General features: G+C 39.9%; 1 protein-coding gene and 4 non-coding genes across 6 annotated transcripts; 2 read left to right on the forward strand and 3 right to left on the reverse strand.

Moving 5' to 3' along the window:
- Position 1: 1 nt before the first annotated feature.
- Positions 2-24,872, reverse strand: lrrc71 (leucine rich repeat containing 71). Of its 2 annotated transcripts, XM_062990069.1 has the most exons (16): positions 24,501-24,872; positions 20,894-20,932; positions 20,665-20,790; positions 19,572-19,691; positions 17,884-17,959; positions 17,743-17,817; positions 16,730-16,798; positions 16,450-16,609; positions 14,964-15,047; positions 14,193-14,267; positions 13,248-13,349; positions 12,511-12,598; positions 4,210-4,289; positions 3,098-3,209; positions 2,902-2,987; positions 2-1,851 (listed from the first exon to the last, which is right to left on the reverse strand). In XM_062990069.1, the coding sequence occupies exons 1-16, from the start codon at positions 24,574-24,576 to the stop codon at positions 1,756-1,758; spliced, it is 1,464 nt and encodes a 487-aa protein (XP_062846139.1). In that variant the 5' UTR covers positions 24,577-24,872; the 3' UTR covers positions 2-1,755. The 2 variants fall into 2 exon arrangements, with proteins under 2 accessions (XP_062846139.1, XP_062846140.1); XM_062990070.1 differs by lacking the exons at positions 2-1,851; positions 2,902-2,987; positions 3,098-3,209; positions 4,210-4,289 and adding an exon at positions 10,599-10,766.
- Positions 6,348-6,419, forward strand: trnap-ugg (transfer RNA proline (anticodon UGG)). Its single transcript has one exon. It is a non-coding gene; the product is annotated as a tRNA-Pro (tRNA).
- trnap-cgg (transfer RNA proline (anticodon CGG)) lies at positions 6,623-6,694 on the reverse strand. Its single transcript has one exon. It is a non-coding gene; the product is annotated as a tRNA-Pro (tRNA).
- trnap-agg (transfer RNA proline (anticodon AGG)) lies at positions 9,543-9,614 on the reverse strand. The gene has a single exon. It is a non-coding gene; the product is annotated as a tRNA-Pro (tRNA).
- trnap-ugg (transfer RNA proline (anticodon UGG)) lies at positions 10,997-11,068 on the forward strand. Its single transcript has one exon. It is a non-coding gene; the product is annotated as a tRNA-Pro (tRNA).
- Positions 24,873-25,086: the final 214 nt, after the last annotated feature.

The following is a 25,086-nucleotide window of genomic DNA, read 5'->3' on the forward strand; positions in this document are numbered from 1 at the left end:
ATAGAATAAGAGTCTTTTATTATCCCACAAAGGTGAATTTGCAACGTTACAGCAACTTAAGGATGAAAAGAGTTTATACACACTTCTGAAAAGACGTTACTACCAAGCTGTGTAAAAAATACAATAAACAGGTGTATTAAATGCATTAAATTATGAAAGAGTCCTCTCAGTGTCGCCTGGCTGTTGCAGAAAGTGCATCTGTATGGAAGGCCATCAGGGCCAAAACGTTTAAGCCTTGCTTGCTCAGACGCTTAAAAATATTGTCTCCACACGAAAACAACTTACGTGCTAACAAATAAAGATGTTATTTTTATGTGTACAGATGGCATCTTTCTGTGCGTGTACTCTAAAAACATTTGAGGTGTCTGGAAGTTTATACAAGATATTTTATTCAGATACCCCTTTTTAGAACATTTCACATCCTTTCATATGGGTTATCCATTTGCCATACTGGAACACGATGCTGTAGAAGACATTCCATAATGGCGCCAGTGTACCTTTTGTAGAACATTCCACATCTCCATTTTTATGGCCTAATCAGGAGATATGAGGTTATTCCTCCTAGAGGTTTGGTGTTAAGGGATCTGCTGGAAGTTGGGAAGCCTATGGAAAGGAGAGACTCTGTTTCTTTCTCTATGAACAGGGTCTGACGTCTAAGCTAGAAGCTAGAGTGTTAATGGATTCCAGATGTGTTTTGTACGTATATTCGAGTATTTAAAGAGAGCAGCTTACGAAGAGAGCAGAGAAGAATTGGCTACCTACTCTCCGGGCAAATCGCGAGTCCACGGACCAACACAAGGGCTACAGTGCTTCAAATTGCAGATCATTTTAATACTTGTGATGAAATGTAAATGTGTCACAAAAGACAGTCCATCAAACCCTTCTGTGTATAGGGCTGTGTAGTCACAGGCCAGTCAAATTGCTTATGTTAGCACCAACAATGGCACACAGGCATCAGACCTAGACACTGGAGTGTTGGAAATACGTCGACAGGTTTGCTACCAATGGCTGCATCATTTACCCATGAAAGAGATGGCATCACAATGTATAGAAATGGAAGGATCTGCTTGTAATATGTTAGTAATAGATACTGTGAATATTAAATTTGAACATACAGTTCTAGTCATGATGATGAATTGGGCCAAGGCCGTAGAAAAGATTACAGAGAGGTACGCACGTGACAAACTGTCTCTGTTGCAGGAACAGTGGAAAAATACTGGGTGTTGTGATGAGAAATGGACCTCTGGGTGGGTTGACTGTAAAGTCTCAGCACACACACTACTCTGGGTCTGTTTGACTATCCTTCATGGGAGAGGCCACAGAACGCTGCAGCTAAAGATCTGGATGAGAGATATCAACTTTTTCTAAATAAACTTATTGAAACTTACTGATTGTGTCTGAGGGTTCAATTGGTTCCAGAAAAGATTCGTCTTTGACAATACCACAGGACTGAAGATGTCTTGTAGTATCTGTGTACCTGTGGAAGCATATTAGTCCTAATGTTGGCTCATCAGTGTATGTCCCTGCATGTATTCTACTTTTAATCCAACAATGAAGATCGGGTTACCCATACGTTATCTATCTCTATTGTTATGACAGTTTAATGGAATTTAAGGTGATTTCTCGGCCTGTATGTTCACAAATTAGCAAAAATACGAGCAAACAAAAGCACTTATGCACATTATGCACTTCTGTAGATTAACTTATTCCATTGGGTTGTAGTCAGGAAAACATTTTAAATGTTTAAATTTGATTCTAAGCTGAGAGATTGGCTTTCTTTTGAGGATCCTTAAGTGTTATAACGTCTTGTATCTCCAGGAAAGTGTCACAGTCTGCTGGAAAGCTGTTTCTCTGTGAAAAATAATAGTGGAAGGTCAAACCAATGCAAAATATTGTAAAGACAGCTATTAATAGGCCCACTATACTTTATAGAAAATGAATTATATCTGCACTGTACATACACTATGTGACCAAGAGTATGTGGATGCACCTCTATTCTAAGTCCAGATGCTTCAGCCTCATTCATTGCTAACAGATGTACACGTATAACAGTAGTTATATAAGGGTTTTGGCATATCAAGCAGAAGATTGTGGGTTTGTATCCTAGCTCTGCCATGCAGCCAATATTTAGCTCTTCAGCAAGACCCTTAACCCTCTAGGTTCAAGGGTGCTGTACCTACACTGGCTGACCCTACACTCTGACCCCAGCATCCAAACAAGCTGGGATATACAGAAGAAACGTTATTTTAAGAAATTAAAGTGTTCCATGGGATTATTAGGGCGGCATTGCGGCTTTGTGGGTAGCACTGTCGCCTCACAGCAAAAAGGTCCTGGGTTTGATCCCCAGGTGGGGCAGTCCAGGTCCTTTCTGTGTGGAGTTTGCATGTTCTGCATGGGTTTCTTCCGGCAGCTCAGATTTCCTCCCACAGTCCAAAGATGTGCAGTGAGGTGAATTGGAGATATAAAACTGTCCATGACTGCTTTGATATTAAACTAATAAACTGATGAACCTGTGTAATGAGTAACTACCGTTCCTGTCATAAATGTAATAAGTGTAAAACATGACATTAAAATCCCAATAAACAAACAATTGGACTCCCTGTTTTAGCAGGACTGTTTCATCTGTGAACAAAGCAAGGTTAATAAATAAATAAAGACATAGTTTGCCAAGTTTGGTTTGAAGGAACTGTTCACAACTGAAAGCTGTTCTAACTGTAAAGAGAGAGCCAACTGCATATTCATGACCATGGTTATGGAATAGCATGTCCAACAAGTCCATGGTCTGACATCCGCATACTTTGGTCATATTGTATATACAAATAAATAATGTAAAAATTGTATTTGTACAAGTGTCAAATACTGCTGAACGTTTTATATATTAAACTGCAAAAAAAAACTCACATTGAGAGAAAGACGCAGAAGACCTTCACCCTGAGCCTTCACCACCGACAGGAACATCTGAAGTGACTTTTGTGTCAGTTTGTTACCTGTATGAACAGTATGGAATAACATCAATGTTCAATGTGTTTATTTCAATGTTTTGCCAAAGCATCGAAGTCTTATATATATCATGAAGTATGAGTTCTATATAACTGACCTGACAGGTTCAGTGATTTCAGTGTTGTGTTTCCTGGGTGAATGACTTTCCCATCAGCATGCTGTACACCAGGAACCAGCAAAGGACCGTGTGTCTCCACAACGTCTCCTGACTAATACACACATCCATACAGCCAGAGCTTTATTTTTAAAATTCATTCTTCTATAAAACCATAACCCCTGAACCCCTTTTTTAGACTTGTAAAGCAGCTGTCAAAGTCAAATCAAATCAAAATGTATTTGTCACATATATAAAGTCATACACAGTACAACTGGTAGAGAAATGCTTTTGTGACCACTCGGCCACATTAGTAACCAGCACAAAATTGGTCCAAAAATATATTTTTATTTAAAAAATGTCAACATTTAAAATTAAAATAGAAACTTTATATAATAAAAAAATAGAAGCAATTTAAAGTGTACCAAACGTGCAAATATATATTTAGTATATTTAGTCCTGACTACTATTTTAGAATATTTAGTCCTGACTGCTATTTTGATTAAGGGGCCAAAAAGCTCCCTCTCATTTTTTCTGTTTTGGCCTTCAAGGTGTGAAAATGCTTCCCAGACCATAACAGACCATTATTGGGATGACTGGGGTCCTTTGCTATCTTCCTGGCCCTTGACCAGCACCAGTTTCTATATATGGACTGAAGGTCAGGATAACGGAAACTTGGCTGGGAAAATAGAAAGTAACTATAGTAGTTGCAGGTCAGTATCCGTTCATTATTATGATGGCAGAACTATTCAGTGCTGATTTACTTGTATCACCCATGTGATTCTTCTGTTTAATGCTTCTGTTTAAAACTTTGTGTCCTTAGTAGGGATGTCAGTGATTACATTTTACATTTTACTCTTATTTTGCCCCATCCTAAAATTACATTTCTAAATTTGTCCATATTAAGTATTTTCTTCCTACGTTTGTCAGAATTCAAATGAAATAATAAATCTCAGATTCTTATTTTTAGTGCATTTTACAAATGAAATGGGGTTTTTATAATTAAGATTGACTTTTTCTTCATCTCCATGTTTTGGAAAGAAAAATGGACAGTCCCCCTTTTTTGGAATTATTGTGCTTGTATGTGTGATCTTTTTTGCTCTTTTACTCCTTACCTGGTGTTCAGGTGCTGAAGGTTGCTTGTCTTTCCCTTCTGATTTTCCTCCTTGGGTTTGTGGCAGCTTAGTATCTGAGTCTGGGATTAACAGCAAAAAAAATTAGATGTTGTAACAAAATACAGCTTGGCAAAATAATATATTAAACACATACAGTTACAGGCATTGGTGGGGCTTTTGGGCCCCTCAAGATTGTATAGATTGTATACTGTAGATTTGGGCCTTTGTAAAATTGTCGCAACATTAAAACCTATGGCGGTTTGGATAAACGTACATTTTTCACAACACTAAATTACTATCCATAGACCACCTACAGGTATGTCATGCTGCTCATTTCTCTTTACTTGGAGGCTTTACCTGACTGTTTCACATTTGCTTCCAGAATGTCACATTTGCTTCCAGAGTGCAATGTTTCCTGTACCACCACCCACAAGCATAATATACTCCCCTACAGCACCTCTTTAATCTCTCTGTGAGACTGAAGAAGGTGCCTACACTGTGGAAGACCTCCTGCATCATTCCGGTGCCGAAAAAGAATCGTCCCAGCGATCTCAATGACTACAGACCTGTGGCTCTGACATCACATGTCATGAAGACCTTTGAGAGACTGGTTCTATGGCACCTGAGGTCTCAGCTGACAGATTTCCTGGACCCACTGCAGTTTGCATACCGGCCATGCATCGGGGTGGATGATGCGATCATCTTTATGACACACAAGGCCCTTTCTCACTTGGACAAGCAGGGAAGCACTGTGAGAATTATGTTCTTTGACTTCTCTAGTGCCTTCAATACCATCCAGCCCTGCCTACTGAGTGAGAAGCTGCTGGAGATGCACCTGCACCCCGATACCACATCATGGATTACAGACTACCTCACAGGCCGGCCACAATATGTCAGAGTGGGTGGCTGTGTTTCTGAGTCTGTGATTTGCAACACTGGTGCACCCCAAGGAACTGTACTAGCACCATTCCTCTTCACGGTATACACCTCGGACTTCCGATTTAACTCTGGTTCCTGCCACCTTCAGAAGTTTTCCGATGACTCCTCCATTGTTGGATGTATCACCAGAGACAACGAGGAGGAGTGCAGAGGACTGATCGAGAGCTTCACTACATGGTGCAGTGAAAATCACCTGAAGCTCAACATCAGCAAGACTAAAGAGATTGTGGTAGATTACCAGAAGAACAGAAGCACCCCTGTTCCGGTTTTCATCCATGGAAAGGAGGTGGAGAATGTGGACTCCTACAAGTACCTTGGGGTACATTTAAACAACAAACTGGACTGGACACATAACACTGATGCCATCTATAGGAAAGGACAGAGTAGACTGTTTTTTCTGAGGAGGCTGAGGATCCTGAGGCTGAGGCTTTCAATGTGTGCAACAGACTGCTGAAAACTTTTTATCAGTCTGTGGTTGCCAGCGCCCTCTATTTTGCGGTGGTGTGCTGGGGTGGTGGCATCAAGGCTGGAGATGCCAATAAACTAAATAATCTGGTCAGGAAAGCCGGTTCTGTTGTGGGTCTACAGCTGGACAGTCTGGAGGTAGTATCAAGATCTCCCCTTCCCTTGTTTCCCAGCACTGGACTCTATAATTCATTATTCACACATATGTATATATTTACATATAGTATATATAGTGCTTTTTTTATACTGTTGTAATTACCACACTGTTGTATAATAGTAATTTTTGTATAATTTTTTTAAATTTTATTCTACTCTACATTTATTTATTCTACTTACTGTACTTACACTGTACTGGAGCTGCTGTAACATTCGAATTTCCCCATGGGGATTAATAAAGGAATCTTATCTTATCTTATCTTATCTTATACTGTATCTTACTACCATTAACAGTTGGCAAGGAGAAATTTTCCCAAAAATTTGTTACGTATTTCGTTTTTTTTCTTTTGTTGCTCCAATATTTAGGAGTCACCACAGTGGTTCATTCTGGTCAGCATACCTGATTGGCTTTTTGTGCCGAATACCTTTCCTGACGCAACTCTTGTTATTGTTATCCGAGTTTGTGACCGGCACTGGGAACTACAAAGTGCTTCTATATGGTAAGTGGAGCTGATAAAATGGACAGTGAGTGTAGAAACAAGGAGGTGGTTTTAATGTTATGGCTAAGTGGTGTATGTGGCTCGTTGGTCTAGGGGTATGATTCTCGCTTTGGGTGCGAGAGGTCCCGGGTTCAAATCCCGGACGAGCCCGCTGGTTTTCTTCACCTATATGTTAATAACAATCCTTAAGTAGTCCACTGAGGTGCAAAGTTTGGATGAGCAGCTGGACTTAGTAGATTCATCATGAAGTGCAATGTTAAGCAATTGTGTATAATAAACAGCTTCCTATGACAATGGTAAATTTGTTTTCTGTCACAATTAATGCAGCAAAATTGAGGTAAAAACCAAAAGAAGGGCTCGTCCGGGATTTGAACCCGGGCCCTCTCGCACCCGAAGCGAGAATCATACCCCTAGACCAACGAGCCACATACACCTCTTAGCCATAACATTAAAACCACCTCCTTGAATCAAGTTATGTTCCATTTAGTGTAGTCAGCAAGATATGGAACAAGGAATAGTGCTGTACAGTATCTTTCCTGTGCATATTCTGCTGTATCTCTTAGGAAACCTCGCTCTGTACCACGTAACCTCCGAGCCACTAGTCTCGCTCGACTCGATCCGAGCGGCTGAGGAGAGATATCCAGCATGTTGAATATCTGGATCAGTCGGTTGCGACTTGCAATGAGTTTGGTGAGGGGGATAATATAGTTTCTATCCGAGTTTGTGACCGGCACTGGGAGCGCACTGAAAAGTGCACCTCTTAATTTCTAGGCTGTTCAGCCACCCCCTCCCAGAAGTCGTCAATCATATCTGTGTAGATGCTTGACAGGCAAAGTGCATTGTCACAATTCGAACCCTGGATCTCAGCGGTATTGGGCAGTTCTATCTGCTGTAGGTGGTATATCTGAAACTAGTCTACAGTTAGCGGACGAACAAGTGTACATTTATTAAAATATGAAATTATTAATATGAGAGTGCTAAGAGCACCCAAGTGTTGCAGTGGTAAGATATACTAGGGAACTGCTGCTGCCCACTGTGCAACTGGCCAATCGGACGTCCACACAGACATGACTGGCTATGTCTGAGGAAGGGTGGTTACACTATAAAATTAATATAATAAAATATAATAAATATAATAATACATGGAGCAATCAGGAGCATTTGCCAGTTGGTTGCTAATACAATTATGGATCCCTATAATGCTAAACAACAGGCATCAGACATTACACCGATCAGCCATAACATTAAAACCACCTCATTGTTTCTACACTCACTGTCCATTTTATTAGCTCCACTTACCATATAGAAGCACTTGGTGACATGTTGTTGGTGTGTTAGTGTGTGTTGTGCTGGTATGAGTGGATCAGACACAGCAGCCCTGCTGGAGTTTTTAAATCCTGTGTCCACTCTATTAGACACTCCTACATAGTTGGTCCACCTTGTAGATGTAAAGTCGGAGACGATCGCTCATCTATTGCTGCTGTTTGAGTTGGTCATCTTCTAGACCTTCATTAGTGGTCAAAGGACGCTGCCCACGGGGCGCTGTTGGCTCTATATTTTTTTGGTTGGTGGACTATTCTCAGTCCAGCAGGGACAGTGAGGTGTTTATAAACTCCAGCAGCGCTGCTGTGTCTTATCCGTTCATACCAGCACAACACACACTAACACACCACCACCATGTCAGTGTCACTGCTGTGCTGAGAATGATCCACCACCCAAATAATACCTGCTCTGTGGTGGTCCTGGGAGAGTCCTGACCATTGAAGAACAGCATGAAAGGGGGTTAACAAAGCATGCAGAGAAACAGATGGACTACAGTCAGTAATTGTAGAACTACAAAGTGCTTCTATATGGTAAGTGGAGCTGATAAAATGGACAGTGAGTGTAGAAACAATGAGCTCGTTGGTCTAGGGCAGGGGTGTCAAACTCACGGCCCGCGGGCCAGATCCGGCCCGCCACGTCATTTTATGTGGCCCGCGAGAGCTTAAACGACTGTATGATTGTTGTGATGGTTCGAGTCGTTACAGAGACGCAGTTATAATTTAATGCGCTCCTGCGCCTTTAAGAGACAACCGGTGACATCGTAGTCATGGCAACTAACTTTGACCTTTGCTGAGAAGCCATGTGACTTTTACGGCAAAATAATGCGGGGTAGCGTAGTCAGTAATGTAAACAATAATAAATAAATATAAATAATTATCTTGCAATATAATACCAAAGCATCGTCTGTAAGTAGTGGCGTTTATATTCTCAGTTGTTAGTAAATGTTTAGTGAGTATATCACAGCGTTTTAGTTACAAATTTACCGTAATTAAATACAATTGTTACCGTTACTATAGCAATTAGAATCTTTACACAAAATGCTAACTTGTTAGCGCTATTCTACGTTTGGTTAAATCTCATATTGTACCAGATGTAACACTTGACTACAGCTGTGTGCTTGTACTGTATTAAGTTCTTTATTGTCTTTATTGTTTGTATTTTTTACTTCATTCTGGTGCACACAGTGTATCACACAGCTGGGAAGCAAATAAAACCGACTGTATTCTGAAGGGAGCTGTCTGTCTGTCTGTGTCTGTCTGTCTGTCTAGCTGAGCAAGGGGGATAAACTATTAGTGAGGGCAGAATGATTGTCTTAAAATACACTGTAAAATCCTACATAAATGCTGATTTTGTGACCTGCAAAGTGATCGCATCCCACCAGTAGATGATGTTAAGAAATATTTACACATAATCCCAAAATGTACAAGAAGATAATTAAGAAAATTAAGCAGAAGGAGGAAATTTAATGAAAATGAAAACAAGATTGTGCTTCAGGAAGAGAAACCGGTGCGTCTCTTGTGTTATGAGGCCGTGTCTGTGGTAAAGGAGGACAATATATATGCAGAATTCAGCCTCCAAGAAAAACAACAGACTGCCATCACAGCAGGATACGTTACAATCGGCCCTTTGAGGGCCACAATAATGCTGATGTGGCCCTCGGTGAAAATGAGTTTGACACCCCTGGTCTCCCTAGACTGTATGATTCTCGCTTTGGGTGCGAGAGGTCCCGGGTTCAAATCCCGGACGAGCCCGCAGGTTTTCTTCACCTACATGTTAGTAATATCCCTCAGGTAGTCCAATGAGGTGCAAAGTTCGGATGAGCAGCTGAACTTGTTAGTTTCATCATAAAGTGCCATGTTAAGCAATTGTGTATTATCAACAGCTTCTTATGACAATGGTAAATCCATTTTCTGTCAAAATCAAGCGATATTGAGGTAAAAACCAAAAGGAGGGCTCGTCCGGGATTTGAACCCGGGACCTCTCGCACCCTAAGCGAGAATCATACCCCTAGACCAACGAGCCACACAAAAACATGTTTAAAAACTATGTTGAACTGAAAATTTGCCACGTTTTCTGGGCAGTTAAATGCTCATAAATTTGTTCCCGATACTTTGTCGCCATCTAGTGGTTATTGCTGTTATTACATTAGATGTTGCTCGCTCAGCGATCTAAACGGCTCTCAGTCGCTATGTGTGAACTACTCAACAACTCGATCCGAGCGGCTGAGGAGAGATATCCAGCATGTTGAATATCTGGATCAGTCGGTTGCGACTTGCAATGAGTTTGGTGAGGGGGATAATATAGTTTCTATCAGAATACATCGGCACACACACAAGTTTTACAGTATTTCTGACCTTATCGTTCTCTACAAAACACCAACATTGCATTGCAAAAAATATTTATTTAAGAAAACAATCATACAAGTGGGCTCATCCGGGATTTGAACCCGGGACCTCTCGTACCCTAAGCGAGAACCCTAGACCAGGGGTCGGCAGCCCGTGGCTGCAGAGCCGCATGCGGCTCGTTCATCCTTATACTGCGGCTCCGCGTGGCTTGGGAAAATAAATTTTAAGTATTTAATTGAAGTGTATTTTATTTGTGTTAGTTCTTTTCTTAAATTGTAGTTCTAAATTGGAAGATTATTGTGATCTTAAATATTAAAATAAAATTATATTTTATTATTTTTCGTTGCTCAAAATAACCGTCACACACTCGGAAGTCGGTATACCCGCCAAAGCGCCGTGCATTTATCGAGATATTTATGCAGATATTTTGCAAATATTTATTTTTCATTGTTTAGTGGCATAGTCTTTTTTTTCCAATTAAGTTTTTTAATTCAGGTCAAGCCTCCGCTACACGCTCCGAAAGCCCAAAGGCGATATAAGGATGACGGTTCACGGCATTTAGTTTGCTACATGGATAATTAAAGTTCAGCTTTTTAATTCATTTGAAAGAGACCAGAGTTCAAAATGTGTTCATTACATAAATAAAATTTAATTTTCTCTGTAGCACTTCACACTATAGTTTATACAAAGCGTAAAAGTAAAAAAACAATATATACAGTGTTATCTTCATTTTAGATGTCAAGAAGTATTTGCGGCTCCCAGTGTTTTCTTTTCCATGAAAACCGGGTCCAAATGGCTCTTTGGGTGTTAAAGGTTGCTGACCCCTGCCCTAGGCCAACGAGCCAGATAGAAACAGTGAATATATGTTAGATAAAAAAATTGCCACGTTGCCAGGTCAGTTAAATACACTTGATTTTTAACGAAACTTTGTCGCCATCTAGCGGTTCTTGCACGCAGTGCTTTCTAACTGCTAAATCCTTAGGACAGTCGTCAAGAAAACTATCAAAAATGATCAGCAGGGGACTGGCAAAAAAGTTTGAACATCAATACCATTTAAGAGGCTCGTTGGTCTAGGGGTATGATTCTCGCTTTGGGTGCGAGAGGTCCCGGGTTCAAATCCCGGACGAGCCCACTTATTTCTTGACTAACATTCTAGTAACATGATCTGCAGTGATTCAGTTGTGACAGCAGTTTATTTGCCACGTTGCCAGGTCAGTTAGATACACTTGATTTATTTAACGAAACTCTGTCGCCATCTAGCGGTTGTTGCACGCAGTGTTTCCCAACCTCTAAATCATTAGGACAATTATGAAGAAAACTGACTCTACTGTACATACTTTTTATGTGGTGGTGTGTTAGTGTGTGTTGTGCTGGTATGAGTGGATAAGACACAGCAGCGCTGCTGGAGTTTTTAAACACCTCATTGTCACTGCCGGACTGAGAATAGTCCACTAACCAAAAATATCCAGTCAACAGCGCCCCGTGGGCAGCGTCCTGTGACCACTGATAAAGGTCTAGAAGATGACCGACTCAAACAGCAGCAATAGATGAGCGATCGTCTCTGACTTTACATCTACGACAAATGTAAATGTACATTTACATCAACTAGGCAGGAGTGTCTAATAGAGTGGACACATTATTTTACATGTTCAGCATTTAGCAGACACTTTTATCCAAAGCGAGCAATTGAGGGTTAAGGACCTTGCTCAGGGACCCAACAGTGGCAACTTGGGCTTGAACCGGCAACCTTCTGTTTACTAGTCCAGTACATTAACCACTGAGCTATCACTGGCCCACGTTATATAAAAACTCCAGCAGCGCTGCTGTGTCTTATCCCCTCATACCAGAACAACACACACTAACACAACACCACCATGTCAGTGTCACTGCAGTGCTGAGAATGATCCACCACCCAAATAATACCTACTCTGTGGTGGTCCTGGGAGAGTCCTGACCATTGAAGAACAGGGTAAAAGCAGGTTAAAAAAGCATGCAGAGAAACAGATGGACTACAGTCAGTAATTGTAGAACTACAAAGTTATATGGTAAGTGGAGCTGATAAAATGGACAAGACAGTGAGTGTAGAAACAAGGAGGTGGTTTTAATGTTATGGCTGATCGGTGTATATGTGTATATATATATATATCAGAATCAGAATGGCTATATTGGCCTCATTGTGCAATATTGTCACGTCACTTTACTATTTAATAATTTAAATATTCAGTTAAAAATTTAAATAGTCAGTTAAATACTCATACATTTGTTGATGATGTTTTGTCGCCATCTAGTGGTTATTACACATATTGACACCTATCCACTAAACCCTTAGGAAGAAACTTGGCAAAAATTGCTCAACTGCAAATTGATTCTATACTATGACATTTATAAAAGCTTCACTATTTGTATACAGCAGATGGCTGGTGAGAATGTTCGAACACCTCATGTATCTTGTTGGTCTAGGGGTATAATTCTTGCTTTGGGTGCTGATTCATCGTAGTTTATCGTATAGTATATAAGTATTGTATAATTGATATTTAATAGTTATAAATGATTATGTATTAAAGTTTTCCTACTTTTCTTCACTAGTTTAGGGTCCTCTTTCTTTCCCAATGTTGCCACTTTTTGACTGGCTGGAAGCTTCTCATCTTTTTTAGGGGCATCCTACACACACACACACACACACACACACACACACAAAAACAAAACAAATTCAAGACGTTATTTGATATTTCCTTTACTGGAGTCAGGTAACTTTGCCTAACTTTATAGAAAATGTATGACGATATAGATGGACCTGACCATTCACACCTATATAAGCATGATGGACATTCCATTCTAAAACCACTGGCATTTATTTATAAATCGTCTCTGACTTTACATCTACAAGGTAGACCAACTAGGTAGGAGTGTCTAATAGAGTGGACGGTGAGTGGACACAGTATTTAAAAACTCCAGCAGCATTGCTGTGTGTGATCCACTCATACCAGCACAACACACACTAACACACCACCATGTCAGTGTCACTGCAGTGCTGAGAACGATCCACCACCTAAATAATACCTACTCTGTAGTGGTACTGTGGGGGTACTGACCATTGAAGATCAGGGTGAATGCAGGCTAAAAATGTATGCAGAGAAACAGATGGACTACAGTCAGTAATTGTAAAACTACAAAGTTCTCCTATATGATAAGTGGAGCTGATAAAATGGTCAGTGAGTGTAGAAACAAGGTGGTGGTTTTAACGTTATGGCTGATCAGTGTATATCAAAACTTGAAGGAAGTGACTGAGAAATAATAATGACTACTCTACCTTTTTCTTGGTGTTACTTTTAGTTCCTTTACTGATGTGTTCCAGTGATGAGTTACTGGGAATGGAGGGAAGCTGCTCACATGTAGAATCTTCTTTAACTGGCTATGAAATGATAAAGAGAAGTAATAAAAGAGAAATTAATGGCACTTAATAGGTAGATTACAATTACTGAAGAAACAGAAAAGCAGTGGCGGCTCCTGCCAAATCTCTCGGGGGGGGGGGGGCAATGGTTGCGATGATGGCCAAGGTGACCCGTTCAATGGGTAAATTAAAGCTTAAATAATTAACGTCTTAAGTCATCTGTTTTCTGTTTGCCCTCTGTTTGCCCTCACAAATTCTGTTTGCCCTCACAAATTACTTTAAACATGAGACCAGCTTTACCATTAATCATAAAATTAAGTAAAGCCTTCACACTAACAGTCTTCATCAGATAGCATTTTATTTTAAGAGCAGCAGATCCTGAGGTAATGGTAGTCATGGTGACGAGATCGCTAGCTGCTCCAATTATCGCTACACCAGGTTACGTGTGATGCAAGCACGTAAGTGCGAGCCCTCCCGGAACCCATACTGATTGTATTGCAGCGCCTACAGTTTGCAAAAAAAGTGCCTTAATATGAGAGTCTATCAGAGCAATCCGGGCGATTTTTAATCAGACTGAAATCACCGAAAAGGGGCGGTACTGTACGGAACACAACTCGACGCTGATTGGACTACGATATTCAGAGGCAAGACAGACTGTCACACTGGTTGAATGTGATAGAAAAATTTCTTCGCCCTAAGGAACAAGCCGCCCTTGCAGAAGAGACTTTGGCTTTGGAGAAAATACAACATAAGCATAGTACATAAAATAAAATATAGCATGACAACAGAAACAGGACATATCAGAAACTGTAGCATGATATAACAGAAACATGTCATAACAGAAACTTAAGTATGTGTTGTTACCTGCTGGTTCCTTTTTATTAGCTGCCTTCTCCTCTCAACTATTTCTTCATGTGTTAGAGCAAATGGGCCAAAAACCTAGAAAAAAGGAATAATACCTGATTACTTCTACTTTTGCACATTGCTCTTAAAGAAAAGTTTTATATAAGACAAAGACAACCTGAGCCAACTAAAAAAGTAAAAAAAAAAAACTGCCCCTTGGTGGAAATTCTTTACGTCTTTAGTCAATCAAACCAATTAACCAAACTAAAAAATTGGTTTCAGTTAGACTAGTTACACAAAGCACTTATTACTAGCCCTGTTAATATAGCTGAAAAAAGGAAATGTTTTGATATAAAAAGTCCAAAAAGGGTTCCAAAGCCATTTCTAAGACTCTGGTGAACCACAGCGAGAACCATTTTTTGAAAATGGAAAAAAATTTGAAACTGTGTTGAATATGCACTGATGACTGCTCCGGAAAGTACACAAAAAAAAACCAAACATCTAAGAAACTGCAGGTCTCATCCACCCTATATGGTAAGTGTGCATGATTTCACTATTAATAAAACAGAGGGCAAAAATCGTATACATTGCAAGACAACTAATAACCAAGAAGGACGTAAGGCTTGCCTTGCAAAAAGCATACTGAAGACCTAAAGGCCTTTAGGATGCTAAAACTGGGTTTACAGCAGGTCAATCCAAAACAAATGTAAAAATCCACAAAAATGGTTTAATGATCAAAGAATCAAGACCCAAAACTAAACCCTAATGGAAACCTGTGGTATAAACTTGTACCTCAGCCAAACAGGATGCACCTGCATCGCTTATGTGATTGCTCGCCAGGGATAGATGCATTAATGTGCGATTAAAACGCAACCCCTGTAAAAAAAAACAATAAAGAAAAAGGTAAGCATGACAATCAGGCCATTAGAAGACAAGTTTAAATGTAGTGGTAAGCTTTAAATGGTTAATTAATTTTAAATGGCTCAGTTAACACTCAGTAGACAAATTAAGTGTAAACAGACTAATAAAATTTCTTACAAGCAAATATTTTTAGAGGATTATGCTATGCCCTCTGTATTTCTCCACCACTCATTCCGACAGGTTGAGTAGACAGTAGAAATTGCTATTAAAACTGTGTCTATATTTTTGCATTTTTCCCCAATTTTCCTCCAATCTTTCTCCCCATCGTGTCCAATTACACGATTGCATTTAGTTTCAGCTCTACTGCTGCTGACCTCCACTCCTGATCGAGGAGAGCTGTGACTGACACACGTCCCCTCCAACACATGTGAAGTAGCCGACTGTACCACCTGAATGAGGCGAGTTCATATGGGACTCGGCCTCGTGTACGAAGAATCACGCATCAGCCAGCAGAGGTCGTAATTGTATCAGTTATGAGAAATCCCCTCCCGCATCCAACCCAACAGACGAGCCAGTCGTTGTCCGTGTAGGTGCCACACCTGGTCCATAAAGACTTTCTGTGTCAAAAACTCTCAAGTGGTATGTTAGCGTCATACTGTTACATACTGCTTTGTCCTGATCCATTTTAAATACGCTAGGTGTGATAAATTGAGGACTTAAAGACACACTCACAATTTATGATCTTAAATACCCACTTAGATGTACCAAATATGGGCTTAAAATCACATCTACAACTCCATACATGCAATCTAAAAATAGGGCGTAAATAAACTGTCCACACTGCGACTATTCACATCTGAATTTAATATATGCAGGTAAACAATTTAGGTAAGCATTCAACCATGAGGTCAGGTGGGACATCTGGTAGAGTGAGTGCTGCATAGCAACATGAGACCTGAGGATCTGGGTTTGATCTCCATCTTGGGTAACTTACTGTCCGTGAGAAAACAAAGAGAGTGGATTGGATGCTTTAAACTGCCCCATAGATGTGACTAAGTAAGTAAATGTGTGAGTTTGTGTCACCCTGTAGTGGACTGGCATCCTTTCCAGGCTGTGTTCCTGCCTTTTGTCCAGTGTTTTAATTTATTTTACCAACCTTTGATTCCTGGTCAGGGTACACCTTTGTAGGGCCACAATCCACCACAGGGTGACACTCATACATTCACTTACTGAAACCTTATTAATTCACCTTCTACATGTTTTGGGAGGTCACAGGAAGAACATGATTGGAAACAAGATTCAAACCCAGGACTTCAAGACCCACGGTATCGTTATAATGTGATTATTGGAAAGCACTGTGGAAAGCTGCGCCACCGCGTGACCACTGCTGCATTGTAAATGTCAATAATGTCAGCACCTGTGCAATATGGATGGCACCTGCATCACCAATAGAGTTGAAGGCCATGTTGAGTGACAGCAGATTTTTGTTGGCGGAGCAGGCAGTGGAAAGCGCTGAACCAATCAGACGTGCCCCCTCCTCCCCTATACGGTTGTTTCTCAATGACAGGTGAGTTATCCTAGCAGTACCAAGGTAGAAAACAATACAGAAATTCTACATCATGCAAAATGCTTTCACATGCCTCTCTTTAACATTTAACTTTATTATGTCTGTCCAAAAGTATGTGAGAGAAACTTACATACTGTTCTCTGCTATTAGGACATGATAACTCTGTTCTGGAAGAGGGTTTCCCTCCAAAAGGACTTTCCTGTCACAGAAATAAAGAAAAAAACATAAATTGCAAAAGTTTTATGCAGACCAATAGATGTTTCAAGTTTTTAGTTGGTGCTAATGAAGCCAACACATAATAAATGTATAAAATGTAATTGTATACAATGCTTTAAAAACTATTTATCCCAAACTTAGTGTATATAAATAATCATCGCCAATTAATTCAGTGGATCAGAAAGTATTCAGACCATTTCTACCCATCAGTCTACACCTAATCACCCATAATCACAATCAAGTAAAATATTTTTGTTTATTTATTTTCACTAACTGCTTAATCCCTGATTAAACTCAGGGTCAGGGTGTCAATCTAACCCATTTCCTTTTTACTCACACTCAGGGACAATTTAAAGTAGCCAACCAACTTTCTCCCTGTTCTTGGGAGATGTGTAAAAACCAGAGTTTCTAGAGAAAACACCAATATTCATGGGAATAACCAGGGCAAGATAAAGGTGGGGTGGTGCAGTGGTACTGAAATTTTAATTGTATACACATATGCTAAAAGCTATTGAATCATGGACATGTAAAAAAATTTCCCTCAATTTACTTCAATTCTTATAGGACACCTCAGTGTAGCTTGTGGATATGTGGTGAAGAAAAACAGACCCCATTTCGCCTGGCCAATAGAAGACAAACTGGACACTACAGTAAGAGGATCTACAGACTGTGCATATGACATGTCCTATTTCTTTGATATAAATCTGATAAACTTATAAGCTATAGGAACATGGTATCACATATTTGCAGAACGTATCCTAGTATCACTGTTATAACTAAGTTTAAATAACTTTGGTTATACTGTACACTTGTTCACATGCTGTGTAAAAACAATAAACTAATCTTAACCTGAGTTAAACAGGATTGACTGGAGAATACAAGGTTCAACAAACTAATACACAGTAAACATTCTTCTTTTGTAGTTACCTGAGATTTGTGCATAAAGAAACTGTGCTCATCAATGTAGTCAAAATGCAGTCAGTCAGTCCAGCCTGCCACATCCTATAAAACACATCAAGTATTATTTTTCCAAACCTAAAAAATACATGCATATAACTGAATACTCACTCTAGACTTTGCAGATCAGGGAGAGATGGTAAAACTTTACCCAACACCTGGGTCATCGCTTCATCCACCCTCCATCCTAGATAACATCACACATCACAGGGATTGACATTAATAGGGTTTGACTTTTTGCACACTTTGTTTTTTACTCTATAATTATTTTCTATACATTAATCTCCACCTAATTGCCATAAAAAATAAATCTCTTATTCACAAAAGTAAAGTGTTTGACACTTCACATTGTGGTTAGGATAGTCATTATCAAATCTAACAACATTTGAGAGGATCTCTAATGAAGAGTGGAAGAAACTGCCCAAATCCAAGAGTGTAAAACTTGTGGAGACATGTCCAAGAAAACTTGTGGCTGTAATTGCTGCCAAAGGGCTTCTACAACAGTATTGAATAAAGGGTCTGAATACATTTGTGAATAAATTATTTCGATTTTTAAAAATCTAAAAACATATTTCCCCTTTGTCCTGTGGGGGATTAAGAGTAGAATGATGGGTAAAATGGGGTGTGAATACTTTTTGAATCCTCTGTATATCTGAGTGCAGATTTTTTGGATGGGTACATTGCAAAGATGTACAATATGAAGAGTTTCTGAATCCTGTACGTTTTGTCTGTCACAATTATCAAATATCATTGATAACAGGACTAGGAATCCAACAAGCAGTTTGATAGTATACGTCGTCTGACTGATCAACAAGCCACAAGCCCCTGTCATGACAGGAAATGGACAAACTGAGTGATTCTATATTGGCAAAGTAGTCAGACAAAGCTGCATTCTGTCACCATCCATGTTGTACATGCTTGTACACTGAACATATAATAAGAGAAGGAAGATGATCAAGGATTCAAGATTGGTGAAGGAAACATCCTAACCTTCGATATGCAGATGACACAGCACTTGTTACAGAAAATTATTTTTAAAAAACCTGACGGCCTAATTAAAGAAAGAAAGAACAAGAGTGAAAAGATTGGACTTTAGCTCTACATGAAGTCATGCAAACAAGATTAACTTTACCACTGATGGAGACGATCAAGTGGTGGACAGTGTATTCTTCAGTTATTAACAGAAAATAATCCAGAGGTCAGGAAATATAACACAGACTGACACTTGGCAGAGTAAAAATGAAGGAACTGAAAAAGGTCTTTAGATATAAAGATTTGTATCTTCAAACAAAGCTCAGAACTGTCCAGACTATGGTCTTCCCTGTAGTTCTTTATGAATGTAAAAGCTTAACAATAAAAAAATACAAGAAGAATATTGATGATTTTGTACTTTGGAGTTGGTGAAGACTTCTGAGAGTACCATGGACGACAAATAAGACAAACAAATGGAACCTTGACCAAATTCAACCCAACCTCTCACTCGAAGCACAGACAACCAAACTGCAGCTCTCTTATTTTGGTCGCATTATGAGAAGAACCAATTAATGGAAAAGACAGTTATGTTTAGAGGAGTTGAAGGTAAAAGAGGAAGAGGACAACCAGCAAGATGGGTGATACAGTTGGAGGAACTGGTAATGAATACGCCTGTAAGAAGCCTGAAGACCCAAACAGAATGTCAGGAATCGACTTGACAGTACTTAGTAATAATAATGATATTATATTCCAGTTATTATTATATAATAACACAGCTGTATTTGAAGTGCACAGTAAAAACGTTGAGTAGAAACATGCTGCCTTACCAGATATTCTGACTCTTTTTATACTTCGATGGTCCTCGTTTTCGATCTCTATTTGAAGGCAGGGTTTAGAAGACCAAGTAGTCATAGACCTTTTAGAGAAGGTTTGGGGTTGGCTACCTTCTAATAATAGACATATGAAAATTATATGTTTTACACAGCAATAATAAATATAATAATTAATAAAAAAAATAAATAAGAACCCAACAATGTAATGCGTGAAGGTTTTTGGTTCAGTAAGTCATCTGGTCGTGACAGAGTACTTATGCAGTATTTTATCAAGTATTCTGTATTTATCCCATTTATCTATTTATCAACTTCCTTTGCTATTTGTAGCCGGTAAGTATGCCCATGTTGTTAACTGCTTAAGATGAAATAAATAGTATATACACTGATCAGTCATAACATTAAAACCACCTCCTTGTTTCTACACTCACTGTTCATTTTCTCAGCTTCACTTACCATATAGAAGCAATTTGTAGTTCTACAATTACTGACTGTAGTCCATCTGTTTCTCTGCATGCTTTGTTAGCCCCCTTTCGTGGTGTTCTTCAATGGTCAGGACTCTCCCAGGACCACCACAGAGCAGGTATTATTTAGGTGGTGGATCATTCTCAGCACTGTGTTGGTGTGTGTTGTGCTGGTATAAGTGGATAAGACACAGCAACGCTCATGAAGTTTTGCTGTCACTGCTGGACTGAGAATAGTCCACTAACCAAAATAGCCAGCCAACAGCACCCCATAGGCTGCGTCCTGTGACCACTCATGAAGGTCTAGAAGATGACCAACTCAAACAGCAGCAATAGATGAGCGATCGTCTCTGACTTTACATCTACAAGTTGGACCAGCTAGGTAGGAGTGTCTAATAGAGTGGACAGTGAGTGGACACGGTATTTAAAAACTCCAGCAGCGCTGCTGTGTCTGATCCACTCATACCAGCACAGCACACACTAAAAAAGTATGTAGAGAAACAGATGGACTACAGTCAAAAATTGTAGAACTACAAAGTGCTTCTATATGGTAAGTAAAGCTATTGATATCAAACATGATGCTTTCTAAGTTTGAACCTTTATTTATTCCAAAAGGTCATTAATACCATTTGCTTGCTCTGTGGAAGATGATTCTGTTGTTCGTTGTTTAACAGCAGGGATTTCTCTAATGCCAGCTAAGGTACACAGCTCTGGAAATTCCACCTCTATATTGCCACAGCACTGGAATTTATCTGTCAAGAGTCACAGAAACATAGCTAAACAGTCAATGTCAAGCAAGACAACACAGAAATATGGCAAAAAAACACAAGAACTGGAAGAAAATTGTCTATTTACCTATGGTAAGGATTGGGAGTTTGTCTTGTGTGTTCAGTCCTAAATGATAGACAGTAAAAGACATGGATGAAAGCAATGTCTTCTGCACAATATTGCTAAATGGATTTGGAAAACCATAATCTTGCTGGACATTCAATTTTATAAACAGATGGTATTAAAACAGATTGATCTATATGTACTGTTTTCAGCTATAACAACAGCCACTCTTCTGAGAAGGATTCTCACAAGTCTTTAAAGTATGTAAGTGGGAATTTGTGCCCATTCAGTCAAATGAGCATTTATATAGCTGGGCACTGATGCTGATCAAGAAAGCATCAGTTGATATTCCAGTTCATTTCAAAGCTGTTCAGTGGACTTGAGGTCAGGGTTCTGTGTAGACCACTGGAGTTTCTTTAAATCAATCTTTTCTTTATGTCTTTATAGACCTTGCTTAGTACACAAGGGCACAGTCATGCTGGACCAGGAAACTGCCTTCACTAAACTGTTCGTGGAAAGTTGGAGGAATAAAATTTCCCTGTATATATATACGTACATACAGTATATACAGTGTATCACAAAAGTGAGTACACCCCTCACATTTCTGCAGATATTTAAGTATATCTTTTCATGGGACAACACTGACAAAATGACACTTTGACACAATGAAAAGTAGTCTGTGTGCAGCTTATATAACAGTGTAAATTTATTCTTCCCTCAAAATAACTCAATATACAGCCATTAATGTCTAAACCACCGGCAACAAAAGTGAGTACACCCCTAAGAGACTACACCCCTAAATGTCCAAATTGAGCACTGCTTGTCATTTTCCCTCCAAAATGTCATGTGATTTGTTAGTGTTACTAGGTCTCAGGTGTTCATAGGGAGCAGGTGTGTTCAATTTAGTAGTACAGCTCTCACACTCTCTCATACTGGTCACTGAAAGTTCCAACATGGCACCTCATGGCATAGAACTCTCTGAGGATCTTAAAAGACTAATTGTTGCGCTACATGAAGATGGCCAAGTCTACAAGAAGATTGCCAACACCCTGAAACTGAGCTGCAGCACAGTGGCCAAGATCATCCAGCGTTTTAAAAGAGCAGGGTCCACTCAGAACAGACCTCGCGTTGGTCGTCCAAAGAAGCTGAGTGCACGTGCTCAGCGTCACATCCAACTGCTGTCTTTGAAAGATAGGCGCAGGAGTGCTGTCAGCATTGCTGCAGAGATTGAAAAGGCGGGCGGTCAGCCTGTCAGTGCTCAGACCATACGCCGCACACTACATCAAATTGGTCTGCATGGCTGTCACCCCAGAAGGAAGCCTCTTCTGAAGTCTCTACACAAGAAAGCCCGCAAACAGTTTGCTGAAGACATGTCAACAAAGGACATGGATTACTGGAACCATGTCCTATGGTCTGATGAGACCAAGATTAATTTGTTTGGTTCAGATGGTCTCAAGCATGTGTGGCGGCAATCAGGTGAGGAGTACAAAGATAAGTGTGTCATGCCTACAGTCAAGCATGGTGGTGGGAATGCCATGGTCTGGGGCTTCATGAGTGCAGCAGGTGTTGGGGAGTTACATTTCATTGAGGGACACATGAACTCCAATATGTTCTGTGAAATACTGAAGCAGAGCATGATCCCCTCCCTCCGGAAACTGGGTCGCAGGGCAGTGTTCCAGCATGATAATGACCCCAAACACACCTCTAACACGACCACTGCTTTATTGAAGAGGCTGAGGGTAAAGGTGATGGACTGGCCAAGCATGTCTCCAGACCTAAACCCAATAGAACATCTTTGGGGCATCCTCAAGCGGAAGGTGGAGGAGTGCAAAGTCTCGAATATCCGCCAGCTCCGTGATGTCGTCATGGAGGAGTGGAAAAGCATTCCAGTGGCAACCTGTGAAGCTCTGGTAAACTCCATGCCCAGGAGAGTTAAGGCAGTTCTGGGAAATAATGGTGGCCACACAAAATATTGACACTTCAGGAACTTTCACTAAGGGGTGTATTCACTTTTGTTGCCGGTGGTTTAGACATTAATGGCTGTATATTGAGTTATTTTGAGGGAAGAATAAATTTACACTGTTATTTAAGCTGCACACAGACTACTTTTCATTGTGTCAAAGTGTCATTTTGTCAGTGTTGTCCCATGAAAAGATATACTTAAATATCTGCAGAAATGTGAGGGGTGTACTCACTTCTGTGATACACTGTATATATATATATATTTGTCCATGTAGTGTACCTATAATGCCTACAATGCCTTTTTCTGTTCCAGCATTACATTGGCCCAGTGCACACAGGCACTCTTCAGTGGTTTGCACAGAGCCCTGACATTAAGCCCACTAATTTGAATACTGATGTTGAAAAAAGGCCTTATTGTCTAATGCCAGTGTCAGACCTCACAAAAGCTCTTTTGAATGAATGTGATTCTAAAGGCTTAGTCACAAATGGTTGTCCAACAAGCTTATGGTTAGGTGTCCACAAAAAAAGTTTCCACACTACAAAATTAATCATACAAGTTGCTGTATGTCTATTTTGGATTCAGCGCACACTTATATTTACGGCATAGAGCAGACACCATTATCTAAAGTGCCATACAATTGTGACTAAATACCAAATACAATTTAAGGAACTGTGGGTTGAGGGCCTTATTCAGGGCCCCATCAGTTGCAACTTGGTGGTGGTGGGATTTGAACCAGCAACCTTTTGATTAGTAGCCCAGTACCTTACCCACTGAGCTACCCATGCCACCTCTTTCTTTCTTGGACAAAGAGGTGTTCCAATTATTTACTAACAGAAAAAGTACACAAAATATCCAGGAAAATTGTTAAAAGCCTAAAAGGCATTCCAATGGCTTGGCTTGTCTAAGACTCTAAGACTTCACCGAACCACATTGAGAGCCATTATCTCAAAATTGAGGAATCTTCTTTTTTTGTTTGTTTATGCATTTTCTTCCCTTTTTCTCCCTTTTAGCGCGTCCAATTGCCCGACTGCGTCATCCTTTCTCTCCACCAATGCCGATCTCTGCTCTGATTGAGGGGAACGAAGCTAACCCACGCTACCTCCGACACGTGGGCAGCATGCCGTATGCATCTCATCACCTACACTTTGACGAGTGCAGTGCAGCTCAGCGTTGTGTACGGAGAGACACACCCTGACAGCACTCTTTTCTCATCTCTGTGCAGGCGCCATCAATCAGCCAGCAGAGGTCGTAATTGCACCAGTCACGAGAGAGAGACCCCATCCGGCTTAGTCCCGCCCATATCTGAACAACAGGCCAATCGTTCAGCCTTATAGCCGGCAGGCAGAGCTGAGATTCGATACGATGTATTTGAGATCCAGTTCTAATTCCAGCGTGTGTTTTTACCGCTGCGCCACCTGAGCGGCAGAATTGAAGAATCTTGGCTTGGTGGCGGATCTATCCAAGAGCAACTGGTCTGCAAACATGGACTTCCAGAGATTATCAATGCACAATATAGCCAAAAGTATGTGGACACCATGGAGTATGAAGTGTCAACAAAATGTCATTTGACCAGAGATGCACAAACATATATTGTATCATACATATATCATCATATATACAACTGTGAACAGTCATGTGTTAGAGCTCAAATAGAGTTAAATAACCAACCTGCAGTTTTTAAAGGCTCTTCTTCAACCCCAGAGCTTCCTCTCTCCTTGCTGCTTTTCTCCATTCTCTTCTTCATTTTGAAAATATGAATATATACGGACTTGTATTTACTATAAAGACAAATTAAGAACAGACTAGCTAGCTAACCGAGGCGTTCACACTAATAAGCTTCAGACTTGCAACACTGAAAACAAAAAACGACGATAATGAGTTTAAAATGCTAATAATATGATTTATTTTGTATTTGTAAAACTTTATTTTGTATTTATTTGCGTATTTAAGAGTTAAATTTCCTCAGAGATTCGTTAGCCTGCAAGCGTCTCAGTGGCCATAACAACCATCTCAGCGCGTTACACTGTGGCTCAGTCCTAAATAGCTTCCAACTGACTACACTGAACAGTCACGTAAACCCTATATAGTGCACTATTTACACTAATTGAAGCATTTCAGGATACGGCTTTTCATGCAGGTTGTGGAAAATGTTACTTTAATTCGAGGATTTTTATATACCGTAATAAGGTCACCAAATGTTTTAAATGTTCTTGTTTGGTAGGCAAATATAATTAAAATAAATATTAATATCTAT

Source organism: Trichomycterus rosablanca, chromosome 2 (genome assembly GCF_030014385.1).
Source record: "Trichomycterus rosablanca isolate fTriRos1 chromosome 2, fTriRos1.hap1, whole genome shotgun sequence".
NCBI lineage: Eukaryota > Metazoa > Chordata > Actinopteri > Siluriformes > Trichomycteridae > Trichomycterus > Trichomycterus rosablanca.